General features: G+C 39.0%; 1 protein-coding gene across 2 annotated transcripts in view; it reads left to right on the top strand.

Moving 5' to 3' along the window:
• The window catches only part of CSGALNACT2 (chondroitin sulfate N-acetylgalactosaminyltransferase 2), a 31145-nt gene that overhangs the window by 15597 nt on the left and 2067 nt on the right, over positions 1 to 13481 (top strand). For both annotated transcript variants that reach the window (XM_033148742.1, XM_033148741.1), the window contains exons 3-7: positions 5764 to 5980; positions 6512 to 6613; positions 8094 to 8272; positions 9446 to 9540; positions 11865 to 11946. In XM_033148742.1, the coding sequence (XP_033004633.1) occupies positions 5764 to 5980; positions 6512 to 6613; positions 8094 to 8272; positions 9446 to 9540; positions 11865 to 11946 (675 nt within the window). The remainder of the gene's footprint in view (positions 1 to 5763; positions 5981 to 6511; positions 6614 to 8093; positions 8273 to 9445; positions 9541 to 11864; positions 11947 to 13481) is intronic.

Raw genomic sequence — 13481 nt, forward strand, 5'->3', positions numbered from 1 at the left:
TAATTCTTCAGGCAGAAAAAAAAGGTTTTTCTTTTTCTTTTGGATGCCGTGTCATTGTTTCCAAAATGCGGTCAAAAATATGGCAATGATTTCAAAGACTTATTGAAAATGTTCATGTCTAAGATTGCCTTGAGACTGTCATTTTCAAGAAATTGCACCACGGTGGCAAGTACTTCTCTTTTTTATGCACCTGTCATCTGTCTCTGTCATCATGTGTACTTGTGCAGTTTTGTGAACTGCTATCTCGATCTTCAGGTGTTGATGATTTGTTTGCTCCATGAAGGCGCCCATGTTGGCATATTGTTGAATTATGCATAATGTATGTGAAGTGCTTTGAATACCCACAAAGCACTCTGTAAATACTAAGACTTTTACATATGCATTTCCCTAAAGAGCAATGCCTTCAGAACAAAGTGAGCATGTTCCCTTCATGGCCAAGTGTCTTCATTGTTGGGTTATAGTTGCTGTTGAATCATTCTGCAACACTTAAAGGAAATTCACTCTGGGCAGTAAATCATTAGAGTAGGTTAGTAGCTGGCAGCAGTAATGCTGCATCGCCTCTTTTCGGTACGTTTCTATTTTTTTTAAGGCAGTTAGTCTGCAGTTTATAAGATGAGGAAATAGCATTGACTAAACTTTTTCTGGCAAGCCAACAGAAGACTTTTTTTGGTGAGAATTGAGTAACTATGGCAACCAATGACTAAATCTTCCCCTCTTAATATTTTGTTCCCTTTGGTGGTTTCAGTATCTTGTATATCTGCTCACTTCATAAAAATTGTTGCCTGGTTAGCTTGCATCAACAAATGAAGTAGTTTTCCAGACAAATTCAACTGCTTCACTTGATATTCTTGCCTTGTTACTTAAAAAAAAAAGAATTTTAAATAAGACTTGTTCAAGAGTGGAACAACTACAATTCTATGATTCTATACTTAAAATCACTTTTAGGGTTAATCACAAATGTAACTCTTAAGAACTGTGCACATTACAAACATATATCACAACGGCAAGTAACAGTAACCTGAAGCATGTTTTTTTTTTAAAAAAAAAAATCAAAATTGGCATCTTTATCAGAATATTTAGGTTTTCAAATTTTCAGTAAGCAGACAGCTGCAGTTGTTAAAGTACCCATGCACAATTAAAATTATTATCACTTAACTGTGACTCTGTCTAATGATATGGAGAAATTGAATTAATTATCAACAGAATTTGGGTTTGAAGTTCTTTGGGAGTTGTAACTGTGAATGCAATGGTGCCAGTATGCATAACACGATAGCAGCAGGTAGGCTAACCTGTGACCACTCAAAGTACTCAACAAGAAAAAAACAAAACCCTCTGAGAGTTTGGCTAGATGCACCCAGACTCCAGTCAAGAGTTAATTGCTATGGATTTCCCCCATCACCACCAGGAGAATGCAGTATTACTGATTTTTGAACTTATAAGCAGGTTTTAGTTGCGTTGTCAAATAATTTGTTTCACTCAGTCACAGAATAAAGTTGCTTATTCATTTCAAGAAGTGGTTGAAGTCTAACATTAGCGTTTCTAATTTGGCTGTTACAATTCCCGAGATTCCCAGCCATTTCACAATAATGGCTAGTGGCATTCTTTTAAGTCATATGATAAAGCCAGAAAATTGCTGAGTTCACCCTATACCCATCCAGAAATGCCTCATTTAAAAAACAACAACAACAACACTGAACAGTGGAAAGGCCTCAGTAATTCCAGTAGTACAGGCAGAACTTGTGGCAAAACATAGACTGCTGCTTGAGCAGGCAAGCAAACATTGGGACGAGGTATTTGCGCTTTTCCCTGTTAGCTACTAACCCAGATAAAATGAGTGCAATGTATGATGGAAATAATCATGGATAGGGAAGAGTTATTGCTGCTGCTGTTGGTTTTTCCAAAACTCATTTCCCTGTGTAGTTGTTTCCTTCATGGAAAAAATAGCCTAGGGATTAGTCAGTGAACCACTCCGTTGCAAAGAGTCTTGGGTGATGTTTTTGTTTCCCCCTAGAAATGTTTGCAATCTCTCTGGCAAATTGTTTATAAACTATTGGGTTTAAAATATTTTAAGAGTTCATTGCTCACTTGGACCCATTCAGTTTTAACAGCCATTTAGCATTGTCATTTCCCCTGATTAATACTCTTGATTACCAAGACTACCTTGTTACTTGGTGTGGGTTCAAAAATGATAAACCGGTTGATAAGTTTGCAGCTTGCCTGGTTGAAGCCGGAAACCAATACATCCTGAAAACATATCAGTTTTATTTTATTTGCTGATTCAGCCATTCTGTCATAACAAGTTTAGTGTACAAAGAGTTTGATATAAACATTACAGTTGTTAACCTTGAGAAATAAACATGGAAATAACTGGACTGTTGATAGTTTTCCATGCATATTGGTAGTCTTTTGCCTGCTTTTACATTTCCGATTTGTTTTGAGGAATCTTTGTGGATGCCATGAACTGATAGCATTGTACATATTCTACAGGAAGCTGGATATATACATTTTAAATTTGTTCAGTCAGATTATGTAGAAAAAATAAATATTCCTTAAATGGCAGTGGATGAATTAGCATAGTATATTGCAGCAGAACCGAGCATACATTGTGGCCATTTTTAATTAGACGGTCTTGACAATTGCTCAAGTTACTGTATTTGTGTTTGAAGCAGGCTGATAAGTTTCTAAGAAATATTAGGAGCAGAAACAAATTCTTCATACTGTTAGAATAGCAGATTTGAGTCTGTTAGCGAAAGGAACAGATAACGGACTCTTAAGATGAACCCCAGTTCAGGTGATGTCAATCCTTTATTAGTAAATCATGAGCTTTGCCAAACTGCAAGCTCAGACATTGGAGATGGGATGTAGTTTCAAATGGTAGTTTGCAACATAGCAGTTTCTGGATTATTCTTCACAAATGCCATTTCAGCATAAAAGCAAGAGATAGAAATCCAGAAGTTATTTGTTGAGAAACGTCTGTTAAAAGGTCTGAAAGCAGCCTATTCCCAGATTCTTAAATTATTTTTGGTAGGGACATGGTAACCTGGTCCTCAGTGGACTGACTAGCTGAGCAGAGCTTTGACATCATTAGTCTTGGCGGGATCCGTGGAAATCCACATAGGACTGGTGATTAATACCCTAGCAGCTAGGCATGATAATTCTGTTGGCTCATAGAGAATTATAATCTTCCGACAATCTCTGCACACTTTGGGTGTTCATGCCCACCTTCAACCCTATGGTATGCATATTTACTTGACAGCTGTGTGTTGGACTTCTGTGGGACTTAGTCCAGGGGATAATTGTATAGTATTGCAGCCTTCAAGTTGTTCATGCAAAACAGCCTTCAGGTATCTTAACACTTTCAAACTACCAGTACAGAAAGACAGGTGTTGCCTTTATTCTTATTCCGTTTGGGTTTTGAATCATTAATGTTGTATAGTGTAGGCCACATCATTGTTATGTTTATTATTAATTAGAAATTCTGTGTGTTTATGTGTGGAGGGGTGTTAAGTGGAATGTAAGTTGAGCAGTAGGCCTGGATGATGTGTTGATACATTGCCTGGAAACCTGTTTAGAGTTAAAATCGCAAGAGCGATTCCAGAATTTCGGAGCAGGAATCCCCGTGTTTGCGTTTGCAGTGCCACGCGGTGCCCCGGCTGAAGTGCTCCACTCCGAACAATGCTACCTGCCTGGCCTTGTTGCCAGGAAGCAGCAGGAGCTGTGCACAGTGACGCTGATCATCTGCATGGCCGGCAACTGCCTCCTTCCTCCCTGCCTCCTTTCCGACATCATAATATATCAGGATATCGCAAGTTTTAGCTGGCGATATATTACGGTATATTTCGAAAGCAGATTTTCCTAGCCCTGTCAAACAGTTGATGTGCATGACAGCTAGTCATTGCATGCATTCACTTGGCTTCATGGAGAATGTGCATATAATGCTTCCATGAAGAGGGAATAGTGCACATTTCCTGGTCAATATGCATAATCTTCAACAGGCCTTGGAGAATGTGTGCATATTGACTGCTTGCGTGTTTCCCACAGGCATCCGGTTGGTCACTGTGAGAACAGGATGCTAGACTGAATGGGCCATTGACCTGATCTAGCAGGTTGGTCTAGCTGGCTGTTGGGAAGGGGATATGAAAAACAAAATTATTATTATGAAAAATTATTCTTAGGTTTTTTCCTTCTTGCTTTTATTGTGTATTTTGTGTTTTTATCTTGTATTTTTAATTTGTGAACTGCACTGAACTCTGCGGATGTAGGGTGGTATACAATTTAAATAAATAAACAAATAAAATAAAATAAAACCTTTTTTCTTCCAGTAGTTCTCTGGAAAATATTTGGCAAAACTGTCACCCTAGCTTCGCAGCTGATATAGATATAGATACAGATTTTAGAGAGGCTGTTTTTGTTCCCTTAAACTTACCCTTTTGATTCTTTTCAGTTAAGCAAATATTTAACTCAAAATTTTCACTTTGAGCAGCATTTATAAAAATTTCTGCAAATGACAATAGTGTTTGTTTTAATTAGATCTACCACAGTTCATTTTCTATCAAGGAAATTGATGGAGAGAAAATTATTTACCTCTTGCAATGGGCATTTTTTGAGGCCAGCTATGGAAATAGTTTGCTACTATTTGGTTTCTGTAATGCATATTTGCTCTTTGGAGGCAATACAAGTTTATTGTCAGTGTTTGCCAAATTTGTCATCCTTTAGTGCAGTACTTCTAAATGTTGGCAGATTATTTTAAGGATATGGGAACTATTTAGAGGGGGGAAATGATAATGCTTTCTAGTACTTGTTCCTTCGCACCTTTTGCTTCTCCCTCTCCCTGCCCCCCCCAAACCCCTGGATGAATTATGTATACTTAGCCTTTGTTAAGCCTAAAGAAGTAGCATCTTTTTTCTTTTTCAAAGAGAAATTGGGAATGGTTGTTTCAATTGCTAAATCAAAGATTGCCAACAGATACTTTTATAAGAACTGTATTTGGTAGTAATTATAATGAAAACTTTCTTGAGAGCCTGATGTTGCCAAGAAGCAGGCTAGACTTAAATGAGTACAAATTTGTTCTATGAAAGTCAGCCAGCTGATTTTAAAGTATTGATCTTCTTGAAAAAGGATCAGTCGCAGCTTAACACAGTCAAGCCAAGTCATCTGCTGCTTAGTGTAGGACTTGACCTACTAAGCATCTTAATCTGTCAATAAAATTCTACAATAGATAATGAAGGCAGGAGTCTGATTTTCATTTTGAACATTGGCTACTGCAGTCTCTCTTTCTCTCTCACTCTCACTCTCTCTGCCCCCTCTCCCTGCCAGAGTGCAATTTACAACTTGACTAGCATTTTGAGAGCAGGAGACACACTTGGGTTGGTGCTTTTGTTGCAGAAATAGTTAAGGAACTGCCCTGGAGAATCAGATCATTGTTCCATCTGCTGTGACTTGCAGCAGCTTGTCCAGCATTTGGCTAAGGTCTTTTCCTCATCTTAGTACTTGAAATACTTTAAATGGAATTACGAGGGGTTGAATCTGGGTTTTATATATGAGAAGATTGTGCTCTGGAACTCCTTTCACATTTTCAATCTTGACAGTTGAGTTTGTTTGTTTTTCTACATACTGTCTGTAATAATTTACCTGGCTGAGCACCATCCTGAATATTATTGACACTCATCCTCACAATGTATAGTAAATTCCTGAAGCAGTGGAATTTGTCACCGAGTTTAAAGTCTGTGACTGAATCAGTTCCTCCTGTAAATTGTTCCTAAGGTTATTACCGTACTGAGAGAGACAAAGGGACACAATATGAACTGTTCTACAAGAAGGCAGATGATATGGAGTACAGGCATGTCACACTGTTTCGTCCATTTGGGCCCCTAATGAAAGTGAAGAGTGAAACTGTTGACATCTCCAGGTCAATAATAAACATTATTGTTCCCCTTGCTGGAAGGACGGAGGTTTTTGCACAGTTCATGCAAAACTTCAGGTAAGTGCTTCAGAAACTAGGCCCTATACCAATCCTATGTAGTCATTTTCTACAGCAGAAGGCAAATACAGTGAATTTTCCAATCAGCTACAATGCTTAGTGGTATTGTAGAACACTGGTAGTTCCAGTTTGGAGAAGCATCTTCTCAGTTTAAAATCTGAGATGCTTTTTTGCCTCTGAAATATAGGCTAGTGTGCAAAATGTGACCATAGATTCCTGGAGCATTTGGTACCTGATGTGCAATGGATTAAACACTAGTCACATCTCAAGAAGCAGTAATGGGAAGAAGGCATAAAGGATGAATGAACTGCGGCCGTTTGTCATTCATTTATAATGGACTTCACACCTATAAGCCTAGTATTCCCGATAGTGCAGTGACTTAGCGAATAATTTGGTCAGATTGGTTTCTAGGATGCAGTAGGTAAATGTATTTGTAAATAGAACAAATCCAGTATGCGATATTTGCTATTTTAAATTACAAAACCCCTTGTTAAGCTATTGCAATACCAAATACTTGTTTTGCTTCTCCAGGGAAGTGTGCATTAACCAGGACAAGCGGATTCACCTCACAGTTGTATATTTTGGACATGAGGGGCTTTCTGATGTCAAGAGCATCTTAGAATCAGTTGCTAGGTGAGTTGAAAAAGTTCAAACTTTTGATTATGTGAAAAACAAAGCAGCAATTAGCTGTTTAAATTTGTTTTAATGAGGTGCTGGTATAATGCTTTCCCCCAGATTAGGCAAAGGGTTGTGATGACTGGCTGGGGTGAGTAGAAAACCTTCAGAGAAGCCCATGCAATGTTATCACTTTGCATTTTAGTGAGTGAGTAGCAAAGTTTTTAATTTGTTTTTCTGAATTTATTTTTTAGCAAAATTAATATCCTGCTGTTCCTTTACAAGAAGACACATTGCAACAAACCATAACAAATACAAATCAATGCAAAAACCTCACACAAGAATAAACAGCCTTTGTTTTTTTTTAAAAGGCAACAGAGGGGGAAAAGACCCCAAACTCAGCAGCAGCAGAAATAATCAAAAGAATCAGCCATTACCAGAAGCTTCCCAAAACAGCTGTTTCTTCATTTCATATAGTTGTATCCTGCTTATTACCAGAGCAGTCTCTAAGCAGTTTCTAAAAAGATGTCACCGCTAGTAGTGTTGAGGCCAGTTTGGCATTTCTGGGGGAAACAGTTCACAATGACTGTTCTCTATATTCGCTGAATTCATGTAACTATTGGATAGCTTTTTTGAACAAAAATCTGTGATAGCTCCAAGATTTGCTGATGTGGCAATTTTTTTCTAAAGCATAAAAATATCCTACGCCAGTAGGAGATTTTAAATGACACAATACAGGATGCTGATAAGCACTAAGAGACTTCCATTTGTGCTTATGGTTCTGTGTTCAAAAATACACCTACCTTGGTAAACTGTTTTTTTTGGGGTGGGGGGGAGCGGTAATTTACAGCAAACTTTTTGCAGGCAAGGTGTTTCATGTTTTTCTTGAAACTATTTAATTTAGTGGTAGAAGTGAAATCTTGCCACCATCTTGATCCTATATATTTCTGTTTCATATCTGGGAGAAACTCTTTCTACCTGGAGCAGAATATAGAAACTAAAAATAAAAAGGTGTTGACTTGCAAAGAAGACATTAAGATTTCTAGAGCTCAAGTGCCACTACAGATAACACTCTGATTTGTCACCTAGTTGCCCTTGCTTCTGACAGAATCCAACAATTGGCAGCATCCATAAGTGCAGAACCTATTCCATAAAAGAGAAACAAAATAGAAAATTCTTTCCAGTAGCACCTTAGAGACCAACTGAGTTTGTTCTTGGTATGAGCTTTCGTGTGCATGTATCTGAAGAAGTGTGCATGCACACGAAAACTCATACCAACAACAAACTCAGTTGGTCTCTAAGGTGCTACTGGAAAGAATTTTCTAATTTGTTTCGACTATGGTAGACCAACACGACTACCCACCTGTAACTGGAACCATAAAAGAGATTGAGCCCAGGCTGTGTATGAAGCATAGCTTGCCCAGCTGAAGCTGACGTGTCATGAACTGAACATTTTAACATCACTCTTTTCCTATGTCCCCCCCCTTTTTTTTCTTAGAGAGGCTAACTTTCATAATTACACCCTGGTTTCTTTGAATGAGGAATTCAATCGTGGTCGGGGACTAGATGTGGGTGCCAGAGCCTGGGAAAAAGGCGAGGTCCTGATGTTCTTCTGCGACGTTGATATTTATTTCACAGCCGAGTTCTTAAATAGCTGCCGCTTGAATGCTGAGCCAGGTATGTTCACACTAGGTTCCTAAAGTCAGCAGAGGCAGCCAAGGCTTCCGGAAAGTGGGAGGGAGGGTTGCAAGTCCCACCAGCTCTACTCAATACTGCTTCTCAGTGCTCTTCCCATAGAAGTCTCTGCTATCATCCATTATAGTTAAATGGAATGAAATAGCTCAGAGGCAGGATTCCTCCACAAACCAGATCTTGGGTACAAATAGGAATGTTGTCTCTATGCATCACGTGTATAGTTCCCACTGGCCACTATGAAAAGCCTAGCACCGGGATAGGTGTGGGCAGATAATTTGTTAGGGACTGGAAACTTGAGTATAAAACAAAGATGGGAACTGAGCTTCAAATGGTGGAGTGGCATAGGCCACCTGGTAGAGCATTCAGTGCTGCATGCAGAAGACCCCCAAGTTCATTCACAGCATCTTCCATTAGCACTGGAATGTCTCCTGTCCGAAACCAGAAAGCTGCTGCCACTCACGTAAACAGTTGTGAGCTAGATGGACCAATGTTCTCACTTGGATTAAGCATTTTTTTCTATGTTCCTGTCATCTATCTTCTCTTGCCTAGCACCCCCCACAGGCAGGGGACAACCCCACTGTGCATCTTTAAACTGGCACTGGCACCTCTTCATTAGATCCTGCGCAATAAAAGAGTTAAATCTTGGCCTCCCCAATCCTAGTGTGACACTCTTAACAGCTATCCACACCCTTGGCAAGAGCCACGTCTGGAATTGGGCCAAAATTTACAGCAATGGCAGAGACTATTCCTTTTATTTTAGAGGGACGTTGAGGTTAGGAGTCGTGTGTCTTTCACATACTGCTGCTTGACCCTTTTCAAAAGTTTTACTTATAGTTACCTACATAAGAATGATCTCCTCCAGTCAGGAATAATTTTGAACACTGTTGCTTTTAACTCCTCGGGTTATTTGATGCTCTCGTTCCAGACCCAAATATAATATTTGGCTGTGCATGCTTGGTTCCGTTCCCCCTTTGTGCTGTGATTGATGCATAACATGGGTTTTTTGAGCAAAAGTCTTAAGAGGCAAACTTTTTTCTTTTATTTTGCTTGTTAGATGGATTACTGTTTAATAAAAAAAACAGAGGAAATGTGCAGCTGCTTTTTTCTGCCCAAAGATGTCCCATAAGGAGTAACGAATCTCTCCTGTCTCTGTAGGGAAGAAAGTTTTCTATCCTGTGGTATTCAGCCTTTATAATCCTGCCATTGTCTATGCTAATCAAGATGTGCCACCCCCTGTGGAGCAGCAGTTGGTAAGTGACTGGAGTTTAAAGAAGCTTAAAAACCTTGTTCTCCATATTAACCGTAGCGGCTTCAATGCAGTGTTTGATGGAAGAACTGTTTATCATGGAAAGTAGGTCCTTTAAATTTAGCTCTGTTGAGCCTTCTCCATTAAGCAGAGAGGACAAGAGTCAGATCAAAAGAAAAAGAAATTTGAAATATTTAAAACACTGCATGGGATGATGAAAACTTATAAATTCAACACTCACTGAAACATAAAACAAATGTGTAAATGAGCACATTCATTTACATGCCAAGAAGCATGTAAATCATTAAATGCTAGGCAGGGGGAACCAAAATGTGAAATAAATAGAGCAAATAAAGATTTCAGCAATTTACTCAAGAACAATCAACTCAGAAGAATTTGGGAAAAAAAATAAGTAACCAAACAGATACTAGTAAGCCTTAAATTGCATGTTCCTTAAATGTTCCATAGTCCAAACTATTTAAAAGCTTCCTAAATTCCCCACTATTCATTCGTTTAACCCAAAGATAAAAAAAATTGAGAAGGAAGATTATAGCTTTATCTACATATAGATTGGTGCTAATGCCAGTTATCCTCTTCTTCTTCTTCTTCTTCATCATCATCATCATCATAAAAATTTATTTGAACCCCCCCTCAGAGCGGCTAACAGCAAGTGAAAATAGCACAGTGTACATAAAATCACACAATTAATTAAAATACATTCTAAAATCAATTCGGAACCAAATTAATGGCAACCATTGGGCTAGAGTTCTGTGAGGATTACAGAAGGAGAGAGGGGGGTCAGACTGTGCCTTGGCCAAAGGCCCGGTGGAACAGCTCCATCTTGCAGGCCCTGCAGAAAGATGTCAAGTCCCGCAGGGCCCTAGTCTCCTGTAACAGAGCGTTCCACCAGGGATCTCCAGTATGTTTTTATTTGAAGACCGTAAGATCCTCCGTGGGATATACCAGGAGAGGCAGTCCTGTAAGTACGACGGTCCTAGGCCGTATAGGGCTTTAAAGGTTAAAACCAGCACCTTAAACCTGATCCTGTACTGCAGAATTTACCCCACACTTTTCAGTAAAAATGACAGTAATTCAGCAGCATCTACGAATGATGCATACAAACATCTTGCAAAGCTTGCAGAGTTTTGTGTTCAGTTTTTTTTTAAAAAAAGTATCAGAGTCATTGGTCAAAGGTGAACGATTCTACCACACCATTTGCGGAAAAATTAAAATGGCATGTTCCTAATGATACATGGTGTTTGCTTCATTAAAGAAAAAAGCTGAGAAACATTTGATGAAGGCAAAACTGGAAATCTGTTACTGTGTAATGTGTAGCACACTGGCTTGAGTACGGGGTAGGCTAATGTCCTATTCATGCTGCTGCATGTAAAGCTGTAAAGTAGGGAGCCTCCACAGCTGTGGTCAAGGAAGCCTGCTAAAGCTGGGGATCAAACAGGGAGTTCATAGAAGGCCAAGGAGATAGCAAGGTCAGTGCTCTTGCCCTGCTTGTGTTCAGTTTCTACATGCAAGAAGCGTGGCTGTTAGGACTTAAGAAGAAGAATTGCGCTGTGTGTTTCTTTACATAGGGTGCTTTGATTACTTTGCACCGACTTCTGCCTGCCAAATGTGCATATGGAAGTGCCGCCAGCAGGATCCCAGAAGCATAAAGCCTTCAAACTGTGCTTTGCTGGGCTGAGCCAACCCAGGATCCATTAAATCCTGTGTTATCCCTGCTGCTGCATCAGGTGTGGCCTGGGCCCAACCAGTGCACCAGCTCCAGGCTGGCTTTGCAGTCATGAAGCCAGGCTGTGGGTGGGGCGAGTTAGGATTGCTTCCTTAGTCTCACTTCAGCTTGAACTTGATGGGACAACAAAGGTGGAAATCCTAGCGAAAACGCATTCAAGGCACATTATGACCATATGTTGTTATAGAGAAAGCGGGTAGCCTGCATGCCATTTTTGGCATTAAACTTGTGTTGCCTGTTATGCCTAGTTTTGCCTTGATGTCATTGTTTCCAGTGCCTCTTGACAATGCAAAGTTTTTGTATGTTTTCACTAACACATACTGTACATCTTTATGGACACTTTACCCCTGTGTATGCATTTTTGTACATGGTACTTGGCTAGACAACTGCAAAATTCAAAGGACAGCTGTGCTTCGGTTCTCAGATTGTTTTGGAAACTGCCAATTAGGTACCTTTAAATGCAAATCGAACTGAAATTCTCCCCCATCCCTAGTGGGTGGTGAGTGAATTGTTTACTGGGATAATTAATTTCAGGTCCTGTTTCTTCTCAAAATGCCTAAATATGCATACTTTTATAATTGTAGGTGCACAAAAAGGATTCTGGTTTTTGGAGGGATTTTGGTTTTGGGATGACTTGTCAGTATCGAACAGATTTCTTGGCTGTCGGTAAGATGCTTTGCTTTATGATTTTTGTCTTGGATTTTGTCAGGTATCCTCTGTTTACTGATTGACATGGGAATGTTGCTTCCTGCTGGATATTCTGCACAAGTTCCCAGTTCAAGTGACTCTTGCTCTCACTAAGAAAGAGAAATGATTTATTCCAGGAAACTATTACTTTGCATTATTTCTGTCCGGCCTTTCAGTCTAAAGACACCCAGGGCATACTTAATTAAATCATGGTTCTTGAACTTTGTAGAAAAAAATGTGTGAGTTATTCACCCATGTGATTTCTTACTCGAGTATTTAAAAAGCTAGCACAAGCCTCACAGCTTAGTTTTGTCTATATATGTTGGCACCATCTTGTGGCTTAACTGAGTTTTGATATTGTGTGATAGCTTTATGTCTCATTTTAGTTACTGTACAATATTAATGCTGCTTTTAAAAAATGCACCAATATTTTCTTCATATTTTTAATTAAGGCAAATTATTATTACTTCCTGTTTGTCTGTGGGCAGCCCAAGCCCTAAGTATGTGTGACTCCGCTCCAGCTTCTTGATTTTTTAGTTCCCTGTCCATGAAAGATGAGTATGTCCATAGTGCCATAGGAGTAGGTTATCTAAAGAAGAGGAACAATTCCTAGGGGATAACTGGAGGAGACAAATAAAGCCAATTCAGTGGAACGAGAGTTTGGGTAGGGAGATGAGAAACAATTCCAAAGAAAAGGAGAAACGAGAAACCAATTTTGCTACAGAATTCATCAGTCTTGGTAATTTTGTGTGTTCCCATTGATTGTTGTTTGGTTTGAGGGCCTTAAATAACTCTTGCTGATTTTTAAAGGAAACTTTTTTATTACAAAATTTGGCAATTGCTGACAATTGCTCATTTGCCGTGCCCATATTATACATTTTTTTGCTTTTAAACAACTCACGTTTTTCTATAATCTGGACTTCTGTTTATTACTTGTATCTTATTGTACACCTGGGCTAATTATTTTAGTATTTTTTTTTCTGCCAGAAAGGGTGCATTTTATGCTACTTCTGTTCTTTTTGCAGTATTGTGTTTAATACTGAATTTTATTCTTTTAATGCTTTTAATAAATAAAATAAATGATAAATTGCAATGACTAATATTTCTTTGCTTTATTGCTTGCTTTAACTGCAGTTGAGAGTAGAGGAGATTGTTGAATGGGAAAGTGTATGTATAAATGGCAGTGCTTTCTTGTAAAATATGTGCTAATGAAAATTGGGTGAGAACTCAAACTCTGCCTATCCTGTATTCTCCATGAAAAAATGCAATATGATTAGACGTAGCTTCCCTTAATGAATCTGGAAACTAATTCCTCACTTTCAGGAATAAGATTTTTTATGACATCAGAACCGGAGTACTAGCATGTGTGCTTTTTTGCAGAGCTTATAGGCAATTATTAGCTTATATCAGGGATGGGGAATATGTGGTCCTCCAGAGATTGTTGTACTCCATTCCTTTAATTCCTTACCATTGGCTGAGGTTGGTGGGCACTGAACAAACTTTGGAGTGTTATG

Source organism: Lacerta agilis, chromosome 5, assembly GCF_009819535.1.
Source record: "Lacerta agilis isolate rLacAgi1 chromosome 5, rLacAgi1.pri, whole genome shotgun sequence".
Classification (NCBI taxonomy): Eukaryota; Metazoa; Chordata; class Lepidosauria; order Squamata; family Lacertidae; genus Lacerta; species Lacerta agilis.